The sequence below is a fragment of the Protomyctophum parallelum genome, assembly GCF_964188405.1.
Source record: "Protomyctophum parallelum genome assembly, chromosome: 21".
NCBI classification, from domain to species: domain Eukaryota; kingdom Metazoa; phylum Chordata; class Actinopteri; order Myctophiformes; family Myctophidae; genus Protomyctophum; species Protomyctophum parallelum.
This window is the reverse complement of record NC_139713.1, coordinates 6,385,228-6,400,013: the sequence shown is the minus strand read 5'-3', so window position 1 is coordinate 6,400,013 and position 14,786 is coordinate 6,385,228. Positions and strand designations below refer to the sequence as shown.

The 14,786-nt window shown below is 46.2% G+C and overlaps 1 protein-coding gene across 1 annotated transcript in view; it reads left to right on the top strand.

The window, feature by feature from the left end:
• Positions 1-14,786, top strand: part of xpo7 (exportin 7) — a gene marked incomplete at its 5' end in the record, with an annotated part of 68,258 nt that overhangs the window by 38,186 nt on the left and 15,286 nt on the right. Inside the window, 6 exons of the mRNA XM_083792993.1 lie at positions 1,713-1,906; positions 3,005-3,110; positions 4,418-4,553; positions 6,610-6,683; positions 12,268-12,354; positions 13,692-13,749. Of these exons, the coding sequence (XP_083649119.1) occupies positions 1,713-1,906; positions 3,005-3,110; positions 4,418-4,553; positions 6,610-6,683; positions 12,268-12,354; positions 13,692-13,749 (655 nt within the window). The remainder of the gene's footprint in view (positions 1-1,712; positions 1,907-3,004; positions 3,111-4,417; positions 4,554-6,609; positions 6,684-12,267; positions 12,355-13,691; positions 13,750-14,786) is intronic.

Genomic DNA, 14,786 nt, shown 5'->3' with positions numbered 1-14,786 from the left:
TGACATGTTACTGCTTCAGTGAGAGAGAGAGAGAGAGAGAGATGCATGACATGTTACTGCTTCAGTGAGAGAGAGAGAGAGAGATGCATGACATGTTACTGCTTCAGTGAGAGAGAGAGAGAGATGCATGACATGTTACTGCTTCAGTGAGAGAGAGAGAGAGAGAGGGGCATGACATGTTACTGCTTCAGAGAGAGAGAGAGAGAGATGCATGACATGTTACTGCTTCAGAGAGAGAGAGAGAGAGATGCATGACATGTTACTGCTTCAGAGAGAGAGAGAGAGAGATGCATGACATGTTACTGCTTCAGAGAGAGAGAGAGAGAGAGAGAGAGAGAGATGCATGACATGTTACTGCTTCAGTGAGAGAGAGAGAGAGAGAGAGAGATGCATGACATGTTACTGCTTCAGAGAGAGAGAGAGAGAGATGCATGACATGTTACTGCTTCAGAGAGAGAGAGAGAGAGAGATGCATGACATGTTACTGCTTCAGAGAGAGAGAGAGAGAGAGAGAGAGATGCATGACATGTTACTGCTTCAGTGCAAAGCTCGATTTTTTTCTTTTTTATGAAGGTGTCGTGTGACAGAAATAGACGATCCACAAGTTACAAAGCGTTGTGGATTAATATGCGTTGTTGCTTGTAGCTATGTGTGGTTGCGGAGCATTACAAATATCAAATTAAGTGTAAGTGTTATTACTGGTGCATGCATTCGTGCTCCACATCGTTATTTGTTATCGTTGCCACAATGTCAAGGAGCTGAAACAAATCATTATTGGGTGTGTCCGTCCATCCATCCATCCATCTAACAATCTGTAGTCGGGTCGCGGGGGCAACAGCTCCACCAGAGAGCTCCAGACTTCCCTGTCCAGAGCAACATTAGTGACTTCCTCCTGGGGGGGATCCCGAGACGTTCCAAGGCCAGTGAGTTGATGTGTTTCCTCCAACTGCGCCTTGGTCTGCCCCGGGGTCTCCTCCCAGTGGGACGTGATCCTTGGTCTGCCCGGGGGTCTCCTCCCAGTGGGACATGATCCTTGGTCTGCCCGGGGGTCTCCTCCCAGTGGGACGTGATCCTTGGTCTGCCCCGGGGTCTCCTCCCAGTGGGACATGCCTTGAGGACGCCCAAGAGGCATCCTAACCAGATGCCCGAACCACCCAAGCTGGCTCCTTTCCAGGCGAATTGGGTATTGGGATTTGGGTGTGTATTATTATTATTATCATCATCATCAGCATAATATGGGATTTAACTAAATGAAGTCTAGAATTGTCCTTCATGTCCTCTTTCACTGCATCCATAAATCTTCTCTTTGGTCTTCCTCTAAAGGCCTTCTGCCTGGCAGTTCCAACCTCTACATGATCCTTCTATCGATATACTCACTATCACTCCTCTGTACGTACCATCTCAGTCTTTATCTCCAAACCATCTGACATGTGCTGTCCCTCTGAGGTACTCGTTCCTGATCCGGGCGGCTGTGGCTCAGGAGGTAGAGAAGGTCGTAAAAATGGGACCCAATGCCTCCCTGCTTGGCACTCAGCATCAAAGGGTCGGATTGGGGGGGTCAAATCTACTAATCAAATGATTCCCGAGCGCGGCACGGCTGCAGCTCACCGCTCCAAGAGATGGGTCAAATGCGGAGAACACATTTCACTGCCGTAACGTGTGTGACAAATGGTGTGATGTTGACTTTTCCTTGTTCTTTGCCCCCTGCACAGAGACGGCCTAGAAGACCCCCTGGACGACGCCGGCCTGGTGCAGCAGCAGCTGGACCAGCTGTCCACCATCGGCCGCTGTGAGTACGAGAAGACGTGTGCGCTGCTGGTCCAGCTCTTCGACCAATCAGCGCAGACCTACCAGGAGCTCCTGCAGTCCACCAACTCCAGCGCGGCGGACATCACTGTACAAGAAGGTGAGTCCTTTATTTATCGGACATCACTGTACAAGAAGGTGAGTGAGTGGCTTTTATCGGACATCACTGTACAAGAAGGTGAGTGGCTTTTTTCTGTGATCCAAATCATTTAGACATCACTGTACAAGAAGGTGAGTGGCTTTCTTTATTTTATCTGACATCACTGTACAAGAAGGTGAGTGGCTTTTATCGGACATCACTGTACAAGAAGGTGAGTGGCTTTTATCGGACATCACTGTACAAGAAGGTGAGTGGCTTTTATCGGACGTCACTGTACAAGAAGGTGAGTGGCTTTCTTTCTTTTATCTGACCTCACTGTACAAGAAGGTGAGTCCTTTATTTATCTGACATCACTGTACAAGAAGCTGAGTGGCTTTCTTTCCTTTATCTGACATCACTGTACAAGAAGGTGAGTCCTTTATTTATCTGACATCACTGTACAAGAAGGTGAGTCCTTTATTTATCTGACATCACTGTACAAGAAGGTGAGTCCTTTATTTATCTGACATCACTGTACAAGAAGGTGATTATCTGTGATCCAAGACATTTAGACATCACTGTACAAGAAGGTGGGTGGCTTTGTTTATTTTATCTGACATCACTGTACAAGAAGGTGATTATCTGTGATCCAAGACATTTAGAGCACTGCTTCTCAAAGTGGGGTCCGGGGCCAGCAAAATGATTTTAACCCATTCTGACCGGGCACCCATTTTGGTGTCGGCATCATGTTATGCTTTAGCTATTTAAAAATAGCAGATCTACAAGCTCATATCGCGCCACCGAGTGGCGCGCTACGAGCTTGTAGGTCTGCTATTTTTGAAAAATCGAAGAGCGACTGACATTTTTTTAATCTGATCTCAGGTCAGAATGGGTTCATCAGGACCAGTGTGTGTCCGGCGGAAACCTCGTATGAATCTGATCTCAGGTCAGAATGGGTTAAATGCCCTAGGACGTGTACACGCCCTAGGACCCTAGGACATGTACAACCTGTCGGTTGGATTGCTTATGACGTGTGGACGCGTCAGATGGACGGAACCCGTCTATTAACTATTAACATCCCTAATCTCACCCCCCTCTGCTCTGGTGCGCCCCCTGCAGGGCGGTTGACATGGCTGGTGTATATAATCGGAGCTGTAATCGGAGGACGGGTATCGTTTGCCAGTACAGACGAGCAGGACGCCATGGATGGAGAACTCGTATGTCGGTAAGAAGAATTCACCCAAATACCACATTATAGTTGGGTGTCCTTGACATGAACATGTTTTGAGAACCACTCAACTCAACTCAACTTTATTTATATAGCACATTTAAAACAACCATAGTGCTGTACAGTACATAGGTAAAACAGTAAGTAAACACAGAATACAAAGACAACACACAAAACAAGAAAAGGAGGGGGGGAAGCAAGTTCAGGAACAGAGGTCTCATGCTGTGTTAAAAGCCAAAGAATAAAACTGTCTCAAGGTGCTGAGTGGTTAAAAAGGGTTTTACCTTTGCCAGTTGTCGCAAATGAAAAAAGCTAGACTTCACCACTGAGCTAATTTGGCGATCTAGCCTAAAGTCGTTGTCCATTTTAAAACCTAGGTTGGAGACTGTTGGCTTCACAAACTGTGCCAGGGGGCCTAGATCAAAGGGAGGGGGGTTACCAGAACCATTTGGGGCAAACACCACCACCTCAGTTTTCTTATCATTGAAGCTTAGAAAGCTGACTGTACTAATCTGTGTGAATGTGTGGGATTCTTTTTGAACGTCTACTGTGGCTTTGTGAGTTTTTTAAGTTGCTTGATCCAGTATTCAGATATTTGGTATAATTATTTTTGATCAGACACGGCCCATTTTTCTGTTCAAACCATCGTAAGTTCAAACTCCCATTTTTACCATAATGGATTATTTGAAAGCACCCATCCTTGGTTCTGGAGAGGGGGGGTGGGGGGCGAGATTTTTCAATTACTTTTTCTCACAATAAAATAAAAGTTTGGTGAAAAGAAGTGTCTCTGCCTCAGAAGGAAGCATGAGGTCAGTCCGTTGCTCTCCCCAGGGCAGTGTATAGACCCCAGGATTACATCAGATGATTGACACTAGGTTGTGTGTGGGGCGTGTGCACGAAACAAGCACAAGCGCAAACAAATTCACGGGACCGCGATCACGTAAAAATAAGTCTGCGTTGTCACACCACCAGCAAAAAAACGCAGATCTCTAAAAATGTAACTATAGGCGCATTTTATCGCTCGCCGTTTGCAAGGCCCCTTAAAACCCATTTTGGGCGGTAACCCCTTTTGGTGTTAGCATTATGCTATGCTTTAACTATGGAAAAATAGCTTGTAGGTCTGCTATTTTTTTTTTTATCGAAGAACGACTGACACAGAAACATAACTTTTTCAGAAAACTGTCAGGATGTGGAAGACATTCTTAGAATCTGATCTCAGGTCAGAATGGGTCAAAACTACATAAAACCGTGCTGTCATAATGAACAGTGGTGCTGACGGAGTGGTTTATGTTTCTCCTCCACAGGGTGCTCCAGCTCATGAACCTGACAGACTCGCGGTTAGCGCAGGCCGGGAACGAGAGACTAGAGCTGGCCATGCTCAGCTTCTTTGAGCAGTTCAGGAAGATCTACATCGGTGACCAGGTGCAAAAATCATCCAAGGTAAGGAAGGAAGGAAGGAATAAATAAGTACTGCCACCATCCTGTTTGTCTGATCTGTTATCAGCTCTTACACAGGGCTTAAAAAGAGGACACAGGTCCCTCTGTGCCCATAAGATCTGGTGCATTACCTCTGGCAGGCCATCAAGGTGGGCAGATATACTGGCGTTCCTGAGGAGCAGCCATTGTGTGTTCTTTGTGACCTGGGAGTTGTGGAGGAGGAGTTTCTTTTTCTTTTTTATATGTTTTTTTTTTTTTGTGGCTTTCACCTTTTTTTTATTTTATTTTTTTATGGAGGGACAGACAGTAGGCTGACAGGAAATGTGGAGAGATATTGTTGGGGGGGGGGGGTGCCATGCAGTAAAAGAGGCGATCGGGAGTCGAACCCGCGGCACACTGCCAGACTGGATTACCAGCCACGGTGCCTGGACCGCTGAGCCATGGCCCAGGCCGGAGGATGAGTTTCATGATTCGTCCCCTAAGTGCACATGTTAGGAAACCTAACTGTTGAAACCTGCCTGTTGGAAAACATGTCTCATTTATACTGTAGTTGTATGTTGTGTTGCTTAGTGCTTACCCAAAATAGCAGATTTACTACAAGCTTGCAGCGTGTGGTGTCCTTGTAGATCGGCTATTTTCGGTGCACGATATGATGTGCAGCTAAGTAGTACTACAAGTAAAAATATTTAGGACGACCGTCGAGCCGATTCTACTCTTAAGGGCTGTATTTTGCGTGTTTTAAGTACCAGGTCTTATTCCCTAACTTGAGTAAACTAAAGACCTGGAGGCCTGATCAATGCTCTTTGGCCACTCAGAATAGCCAAATGGCATTGACCACGCCTCCAGGTCTTTAGTTTACTCAAGTTAGGGAATAAGACCTGGTACTTAAGACACGCAAAATACAGCCCTATGTCTCCGAGACATGGACACATTTTTAAAGAAATTAGAGAAACGGTAGGATGGCACTTACACTACACGCCTTCTAATGAGAGCTCAAAATCTGTCTTAGAAGAGCCACCTTATCTATTTTTTTATTTATTTTTTATTTTTTTTATCCCACGATTTTGTAACCCATTTTTCACCCCTGTGTCAATTATCTAATGTGATCCTGGGCTCTACACACCCTCCGCCAACCTGGGGAGAGCAACGGACTTGAACTCATGCTTCCTTCATGCCTGAGTGTCCAAGTTGCTCCTTTACACCTGACAGGGAGGATAAGAGCCACCTTATCTAATATACGGCAACCTTCCCCGTGTTTCTTCACTAGTCCGATCCAGAAGAACACAGTTTACCGGCCACTGCTACAGAGCTGACCATGATGTTATATCTTCCCTTTCTTCTCTGGAGTCCTGCCTCAAAGCAGACCAGAGGTAGAAAACTGTCGTCCCCTGATGTCATCGCTATAGGGACACATGCATCAGTAAGCAGGAACTGGGGATGGCAATGAAGGACCAAGGACTGTCTAAAGAGGACAAGAAGCGAAGACCGTAAGGGCGCCGCCATGTTGCTCACATGGTGCTCCATGGAAGGAAAGAAACATGCGCAGTTGAGACCAAGGAAGCTGAACGAGGAAGTGATGGCTGCATAAAGCCCATTGCGCATGTTTCTTTCCTTCCATGGAGCACCATGTGAGCAACATGGCGGCGCCCTTACGGTCTCCGCGTCCCGTCCTCTTTAGACAGTCCTTGTGAAGGACCAGGAAGTCTGGCGTGGCGTTGTGAAATCCATGATCTTGCGGTCGAAAAATGAGTACCAAATGAGGCAATACACCTCATGTCATTACGATGAGAAACCCTTATTTGAGATGAATGTTCAGAGGGTTGCTGTTCTTCTGTCTGTCTGTCTGTCTTGTCTGTGATTATGATTATAAAGAGAGAGTGTGTGTGTGTGTGTGTGTGTGTGTGTGTGTGTGTGTGTGTGTGTGTGTGTGTGTGTGTGTGTGTGTGTGTGTGTGTGTGTGTGTGTGTGTGTGTGTGTGTGTGTGTGTGTGTGTGTGTGTGTGTGTGTGTGTGTGTGTGTGTGTGTGTGTGTGTGTGTGTGTGTGTGTGTGTGTGTGCAGCTTTACAGGCGGCTATCGGAGGTCCTGGGCCTTAACGATGAGACCATGGTACTTAGTGTCTTCATTGGAAAAATGTAAGTAAACAAAACCTCTTCTTAACAGTGATATATATAAATGTACAGTATTGTGGATTATAACCGAAAGAGAAATAAGCAAGCACACATCCTGAGTTGTGAACCATTACTCCCAAACAAACGTACTGCAGCCGCCCTAGTTTAGTGTTGTACAGTAAGCAGTACTGTACAGGCTTTAGTTTAGACCAGAGTAATATAGTAAGAGAGTTGAGACATTAGCGTTGGCTCTCATTGTAACAATGGAATGCGGAAGTGCTCATTCTATCTCAATATGATAGTTCCAGCCATAGGAGCAATGTTTGGAACTATAGCCCATAGGCACCCGCTTTGTCTCAATGGGATAGTTCCAGCCATAGGAGCAATGTTTGGAACTATAGCCCATAGGCACCCGCTTTGTCTCAATGGGATAGTTCCAGCCATAGGAGCAATGTTTGGAACTATAGCCCATAGGCACCCGCTTTGTCTCAATGGGATAGTTCCAGCCATAGGAGCAATGTTTGGAACTATAGCCCATAGGCACCCGCTTTGTCTCAATGGGATAGTTCCAGCCATAGGAGCAATGTTTGGAACTATAGCCCATAGGCACCCGCTTTGTCTCAATGGGATAGTTCCAGCCATAGGAGCAATGTTTGGAACTATAGCCCATAGGCACCCGCTTTGTCTCAATGGGATAGTTCCAGCCATAGGAGCAATGTTTGGAACTATAGCCCATAGGCACCCGCTTTGTCTCAATGGAATAGTTCCAGCCATAGGAGCAATGTTTGGAACTATAGCCCATAGGCACCCGCTTTGTCTCAATGGGATAGTTCCAGCCATAGGAGCAATGTTTGGAACTATAGCCCATAGGCACCCGCTTTGTCTCAATGGGACAGTTCCAGCCATAGGAGCAATGTTTGGAACTATAGCCCATAGGCACCCGCTTTGTCTCAATGGGATAGTTCCAGCCATAGGAGCAATGTTTGGAACTATAGCCCATAGGCACCCGCTTTGTCTCAATGGGATAGTTCCAGCCATAGGAGCAATGTTTGGAACTATAGCCCATAGGCACCCGCTTTGTCTCAATGGGATAGTTCCAGCCATAGGAGCAATGTTTGGAACTATAGCCCATAGGCACCCGCTTTGTCTCAATGGGATAGTTCCAGCCATAGGAGCAATGTTTGGAACTATAGCCCATAGGCACCCGCTTTGTCTCAATGGGATAGTTCCAGCCATAGGAGCAATGTTTGGAACTATAGCCCATAGGCACCCGCTTTGTCTCAATGGGATAGTTCCAGCCATAGGAGCAATGTTTGGAACTATAGCCCATAGGCACCCGCTTTGTCTCAATGGGATAGTTCCAGCCATAGGAGCAATGTTTGGAACTATAGCCCATAGGCACCCGCTTTGTCTCAATGGAATAGTTCCAGCCATAGGAGCAATGTTTGGAACTATAGCCCATAGGCACCCGCTTTGTCTCAATGGGATAGTTCCAGCCATAGGAGCAATGTTTGGAACTATAGCCCATAGGCACCCGCTTTGTCTCAATGGGACAGTTCCAGCCATAGGAGCAATGTTTGGAACTATAGCCCATAGGCACCCGCTTTGTCTCAATGGGATAGTTCCAGCCATAGGAGCAATGTTTGGAACTATAGCCCATAGGCACCCGCTTTGTCTCAATGGGATAGTTCCAGCCATAGGAGCAATGTTTGGAACTATAGCCCATAGGCACCCGCTTTGTCTCAATGGGATAGTTCCAGCCATAGGAGCAATGTTTGGAACTATAGCCCATAGGCACCCGCTTTGTCTCAATGGGATAGTTCCAGCCATAGGAGCAATGTTTGGAACTATAGCCCATAGGCACCCGCTTTGTCTCAATGGGATAGTTCCAGCCATAGGAGCAATGTTTGGAACTATAGCCCATAGGCACCCGCTTTGTCTCAATGGGATAGTTCCAGCCATAGGAGCAATGTTTGGAACTATAGCCCATAGGCACCCGCTTTGACTCAATGGGATAGTTCCAGCCATAGGAGCAATGTTTGGAACTATAGCCCATAGGCACCCGCTTTGTCTCAATGGGATAGTTCCAGCCATAGGAGCAATGTTTGGAACTATAGCCCATAGGCACCCGCTTTGTCTCAATGGGATAGTTCCAGCCATAGGAGCAATGTTTGGAACTATAGCCCATAGGCACCCGCTTTGTCTCAATGGGATAGTTCCAGCCATAGGAGCAATGTTTGGAACTATAGCCCATAGGCACCCGCTTTGTCTCAATGGGATAGTTCCAGCCATAGGAGCAATGTTTGGAACTATAGCCCATAGGCACCCGCTTTGTCTCAATGGGATAGTTCCAGCCATAGGAGCAATGTTTGGAACTATAGCCCATAGGCACCCGCTTTGTCTCAATGGGATAGTTCCAGCCATAGGAGCAATGTTTGGAACTATAGCCCATAGGCACCCGCTTTGTCTCAATGGAATAGTTCCAGCCATAGGAGCAATGTTTGGAACTATAGCCCATAGGCACCCGCTTTGTCTCAATGGGATAGTTCCAGCCATAGGAGCAATGTTTGGAACTATAGCCCATAGGCACCCGCTTTGTCTCAATGGGACAGTTCCAGCCATAGGAGCAATGTTTGGAACTATAGCCCATAGGCACCCGCTTTGTCTCAATGGGATAGTTCCAGCCATAGGAGCAATGTTTGGAACTATAGCCCATAGGCACCCGCTTTGTCTCAATGGGATAGTTCCAGCCATAGGAGCAATGTTTGGAACTATAGCCCATAGGCACCCGCTTTGTCTCAATGGGATAGTTCCAGCCATAGGAGCAATGTTTGGAACTATAGCCCATAGGCACCCGCTTTGTCTCAATGGGATAGTTCCAGCCATAGGAGCAATGTTTGGAACTATAGCCCATAGGCACCCGCTTTGTCTCAATGGGATAGTTCCAGCCATAGGAGCAATGTTTGGAACTATAGCCCATAGGCACCCGCTTTGTCTCAATGGGATAGTTCCAGCCATAGGAGCAATGTTTGGAACTATAGCCCATAGGCACCCGCTTTGTCTCAATGGGATAGTTCCAGCCATAGGAGCAATGTTTGGAACTATAGCCCATAGGCACCCGCTTTGTCTCAATGGGATAGTTCCAGCCATAGGAGCAATGTTTGGAACTATAGCCCATAGGCACCCGCTTTGTCTCAATGGGATAGTTCCAGCCATAGGAGCAATGTTTGGAACTATAGCCCATAGGCACCCGCTTTGTCTCAATGGGATAGTTCCAGCTATAGGAGCAATGTTTGGAACTATAGCCCATAGGCACCCGCTTTGTCTCAATGGGATAGTTCCAGCCATAGGAGCAATGTTTGGAACTATAGCCCATAGGCACCCGCTTTGTCTCAATGGGATAGTTCCAGCCATAGGAGCAATGTTTGGAACTATAGCCCATAGGCACCCGCTTTGTCTCAATGGGACAGTTCCAGCCATAGGAGCAATGTTTGGAACTATAGCCCATAGGCACCCGCTTTGTCTCAATGGGATAGTTCCAGCCATAGGAGCAATGTTTGGAACTATAGCCCATAGGCACCCGCTTTGTCTCAATGGGATAGTTCCAGCCATAGGAGCAATGTTTGGAACTATAGCCCATAGGCACCCGCTTTGTCTCAATGGGATAGTTCCAGCCATAGGAGCAATGTTTGGAACTATAGCCCATAGGCACCCGCTTTGTCTCAATGGGATAGTTCCAGCCATAGGAGCAATGTTTGGAACTATAGCCCATAGGCACCCGCTTTGTCTCAATGGGATAGTTCCAGCCATAGGAGCAATGTTTGGAACTATAGCCCATAGGCACCCGCTTTGTCTCAATGGGATAGTTCCAGCCATAGGAGCAATGTTTGGAACTATAGCCCATAGGCACCCGCTTTGACTCAATGGGATAGTTCCAGCCATAGGAGCAATGTTTGGAACTATAGCCCATAGGCACCCGCTTTGTCTCAATGGGATAGTTCCAGCCATAGGAGCAATGTTTGGAACTATAGCCCATAGGCACCCGCTTTGTCTCAATGGGATAGTTCCAGCCATAGGAGCAATGTTTGGAACTATAGCCCATAGGCACCCGCTTTGTCTCAATGGGATAGTTCCAGCCATAGGAGCAATGTTTGGAACTATAGCCCATAGGCACCCGCTTTGTCTCAATGGGATAGTTCCAGCCATAGGAGCAATGTTTGGAACTATAGCCCATAGGCACCCGCTTTGTCTCAATGGGATAGTTCCAGCCATAGGAGCAATGTTTGGAACTATAGCCCATAGGCACCCGCTTTGTCTCAATGGGATAGTTCCAGCCATAGGAGCAATGTTTGGAACTATAGCCCATAGGCACCCGCTTTGTCTCAATGGAATAGTTCCAGCCATAGGAGCAATGTTTGGAACTATAGCCCATAGGCACCCGCTTTGTCTCAATGGGATAGTTCCAGCCATAGGAGCAATGTTTGGAACTATAGCCCATAGGCACCCGCTTTGTCTCAATGGGACAGTTCCAGCCATAGGAGCAATGTTTGGAACTATAGCCCATAGGCACCCGCTTTGTCTCAATGGGATAGTTCCAGCCATAGGAGCAATGTTTGGAACTATAGCCCATAGGCACCCGCTTTGTCTCAATGGGATAGTTCCAGCCATAGGAGCAATGTTTGGAACTATAGCCCATAGGCACCCGCTTTGTCTCAATGGGATAGTTCCAGCCATAGGAGCAATGTTTGGAACTATAGCCCATAGGCACCCGCTTTGTCTCAATGGGATAGTTCCAGCCATAGGAGCAATGTTTGGAACTATAGCCCATAGGCACCCGCTTTGTCTCAATGGGATAGTTCCAGCCATAGGAGCAATGTTTGGAACTATAGCCCATAGGCACCCGCTTTGTCTCAATGGGATAGTTCCAGCCATAGGAGCAATGTTTGGAACTATAGCCCATAGGCACCCGCTTTGTCTCAATGGGATAGTTCCAGCCATAGGAGCAATGTTTGGAACTATAGCCCATAGGCACCCGCTTTGTCTCAATGGGATAGTTCCAGCCATAGGAGCAATGTTTGGAACTATAGCCCATAGGCACCCGCTTTGTCTCAATGGGATAGTTCCAGCCATAGGAGCAATGTTTGGAACTATAGCCCATAGGCACCCGCTTTGTCTCAATGGGATAGTTCCAGCTATAGGAGCAATGTTTGGAACTATAGCCCATAGGCACCCGCTTTGTCTCAATGGGATAGTTCCAGCCATAGGAGCAATGTTTGGAACTATAGCCCATAGGCACCCGCTTTGTCTCAATGGGATAGTTCCAGCCATAGGAGCAATGTTTGGAACTATAGCCCATAGGCACCCGCTTTGCGGCGAGATCAAAGCATGTCCGACCGTTGTTTCTGCATGTCGGTCCGTTGGTGTGTCTAATTTGCGTATGCATCCCGTGTAGTGGTTGGAGCATATTATGCCTTTCATGTAAGGAAGGTTGTGGGTTCGAAACCCTGCCTGGGGTCGACGTCCACAAGGGCCTGCGGTCGCAACGGGTTAATTGTTTAATAATAATAATGATGGACTCACGTGTGACTGTGTTCTATCTTTACTACAGCATCACCAATCTGAAGTACTGGGGCCAGTGTGAACCAATCACCTCCAAGACACTGCAGCTACTCAACGACCTCTCGTTAGGATATCCTTGACACACGTGTGTGTGTGTGTGTGTGCGTGCGTGCGAGTGCATGTGTGTGTGTGCGCGATGTACAGCTGTTTGTGAACATTTTATTTTAACAATGCTAATGCTATTGTTCTTTTGGCCACATTTTATTGTCAGAGCTTTGGCCAATAATTTCTTAAGCCCTGCCTAGTATATACTGTACTTGCAAACAATGCTTTGAGGTTGAATATTACAGTCCAGACAAAAATGATTCCCAGTGCCACAGGGAAAGTATATTCCTCAGTCCTCGTTGTTGCATTTTGCAGTTCCTTTTGTTCAACATTAATTACAATTATTTAAGACAGGGGTGGGCGACTTTGACAATGGAGAGGGCCACTATATTTCCACACTCACTGCAGAAGGCCACATTGCATATTACTGTCGTAGCAAAAATAGCCGATCTATAAGCTGAAAGCTCACTGCGACACGTTTTGAGCTTGTAGATCAGCTATTTTTGCTTTTTCTTATCTCCGTATCTCTGACTTTTTTGTAATGTTTTCGTAATTATTATTATATTTTTAAGTGGTGCAACCACTTCTACAATCAGGAATGTCCGTATCATGTCTGTATCCGTCAAGAGCCTCGAATGGTGTGCGCATGCTGAAATTGGAAAGAGAGAAGTATGTGACATGGCTGCCACCTGCTGGACGCAAATCCAACTACTGACTGTCTAGGTTCATTGATATAGAGAGAGAGAGAGAGAGAGAGAGAGAGATTGCACCACTTGGTTCACACAGGTGTGATTTTTTACTTTATATCATACTACAGCGTCAGACGAAAGCAGCAGCTGAAGTTTATAGATCTGCTACTTTTGCTATTTTTTATTTATTTGAATCCTGAAAAGTAACAGTTTTGGTCATAAGGAGGTTTTCACCCGACAGTCAGACGATATAAATTGGAACTCTGTTTGAAATTACATGTTGTGACTGAGGATTTACATGTAATTATAACCACTTGAAACCCCCATCATCCATATCCTGGTTTACCTGTCCTGGGATCCTAGTTTCCTGAAGGCACTGCACTGTCTACAAGCTAGACGTAGTACAGATACAATTCAGGTCCAGTTTTCTAAGTCTAGCGGGTTCACTTTACGGGGACGAGAGTTGCTCAGGGGGTAGAATGGCCGGTAGAGCAGCTGGTTTCCTCCGCCATCGGTGTATGAATGTGTGTGTGTGAATGGGTGAATGTAATGGCACAATACACAATTATGTCAAACGCTTTAGAAGATAAAAGCACTATATAAATGCACCATTTACTTCATGTTTTTGCTGTTTTATGAATGACTTGTCCTCCTTAACGAGCTGCGTGATCACGTACAGCAGTGTGAGGAAGCTGGTGAAACTCAGTGCTGTGCAGTTTATGCTGAATAACCATACAGTAAGAATATACACCACACACACACACATGTATACATGTTTATGCTGAATAACCATACAGTAAGAATATACACCACACACACACATGTATACATGTTTATGCTGAATAACCATACAGTAAGAATATACACCACACACATGTATACATGTTTATGCTGAATAACCGTACAGTAAGAATATTGCACCACACACACACACACATGTATACATGTTTATGCTGAATAACCGTACAGTAAGAATATACACCACACACACACACACACATGTATACATGTTTATGCTGAATAACCGTACAGTAAGAATATACACCACACACACACATGTATACATGTTTATGCTGAATAACCATACAGTAAGAATATACACCACACACACACATGTATACATGTTTATGCTGAATAACCATACAGTAAGAATATACACCACACACACACATGTATACATGTTTATGCTGAATAACCGTACAGTAAGAATATACACCACACACAACATTTATACATTTACGTTTAGGTCCCTGCTTTATCTCTCTCTCTCAGCTAAGGGGTCCTTGGCCCTTAAAAACGTTACAGGACCCTGTCCCTGTGTTTAAAAACGTTACAGGACCCTGTCCCTGTGTTTAGAAACGTTACAGGACCCTGTCCCTGTGTTAAAAACGTTACAGGACCCTGTCCCTGTGTTTAGAAACGTTACAGGACCCTGTCCCTGTGTTAAAAACGTTACAGGACCCTGTCCCTGTGTTAAAAACGTTACAGGACCCTGTCCCTGTGTTAAAAACGTTACAGGACCCTGTCCCTGTGTTAGAAACGTTACAGGACCCTGTCCCTGTGTTACAGGACCCTGTCCCTGTGTTACAGGACCCTGTCCCTGTGTTAGAAACGTTACAGGACCCTGTCCCTGTGTTAGAAACGTTACAGGACCCTGTCCCTGTGTTAAAAACGTTACAGGACCCTGTCCCTGTGTTAAAAACGTTACAGGACCCTGTCCCTGTGTTAAAACGTTACAGGACCCTGTCCCTGTGTTAAAAGCGTTACAGGACCC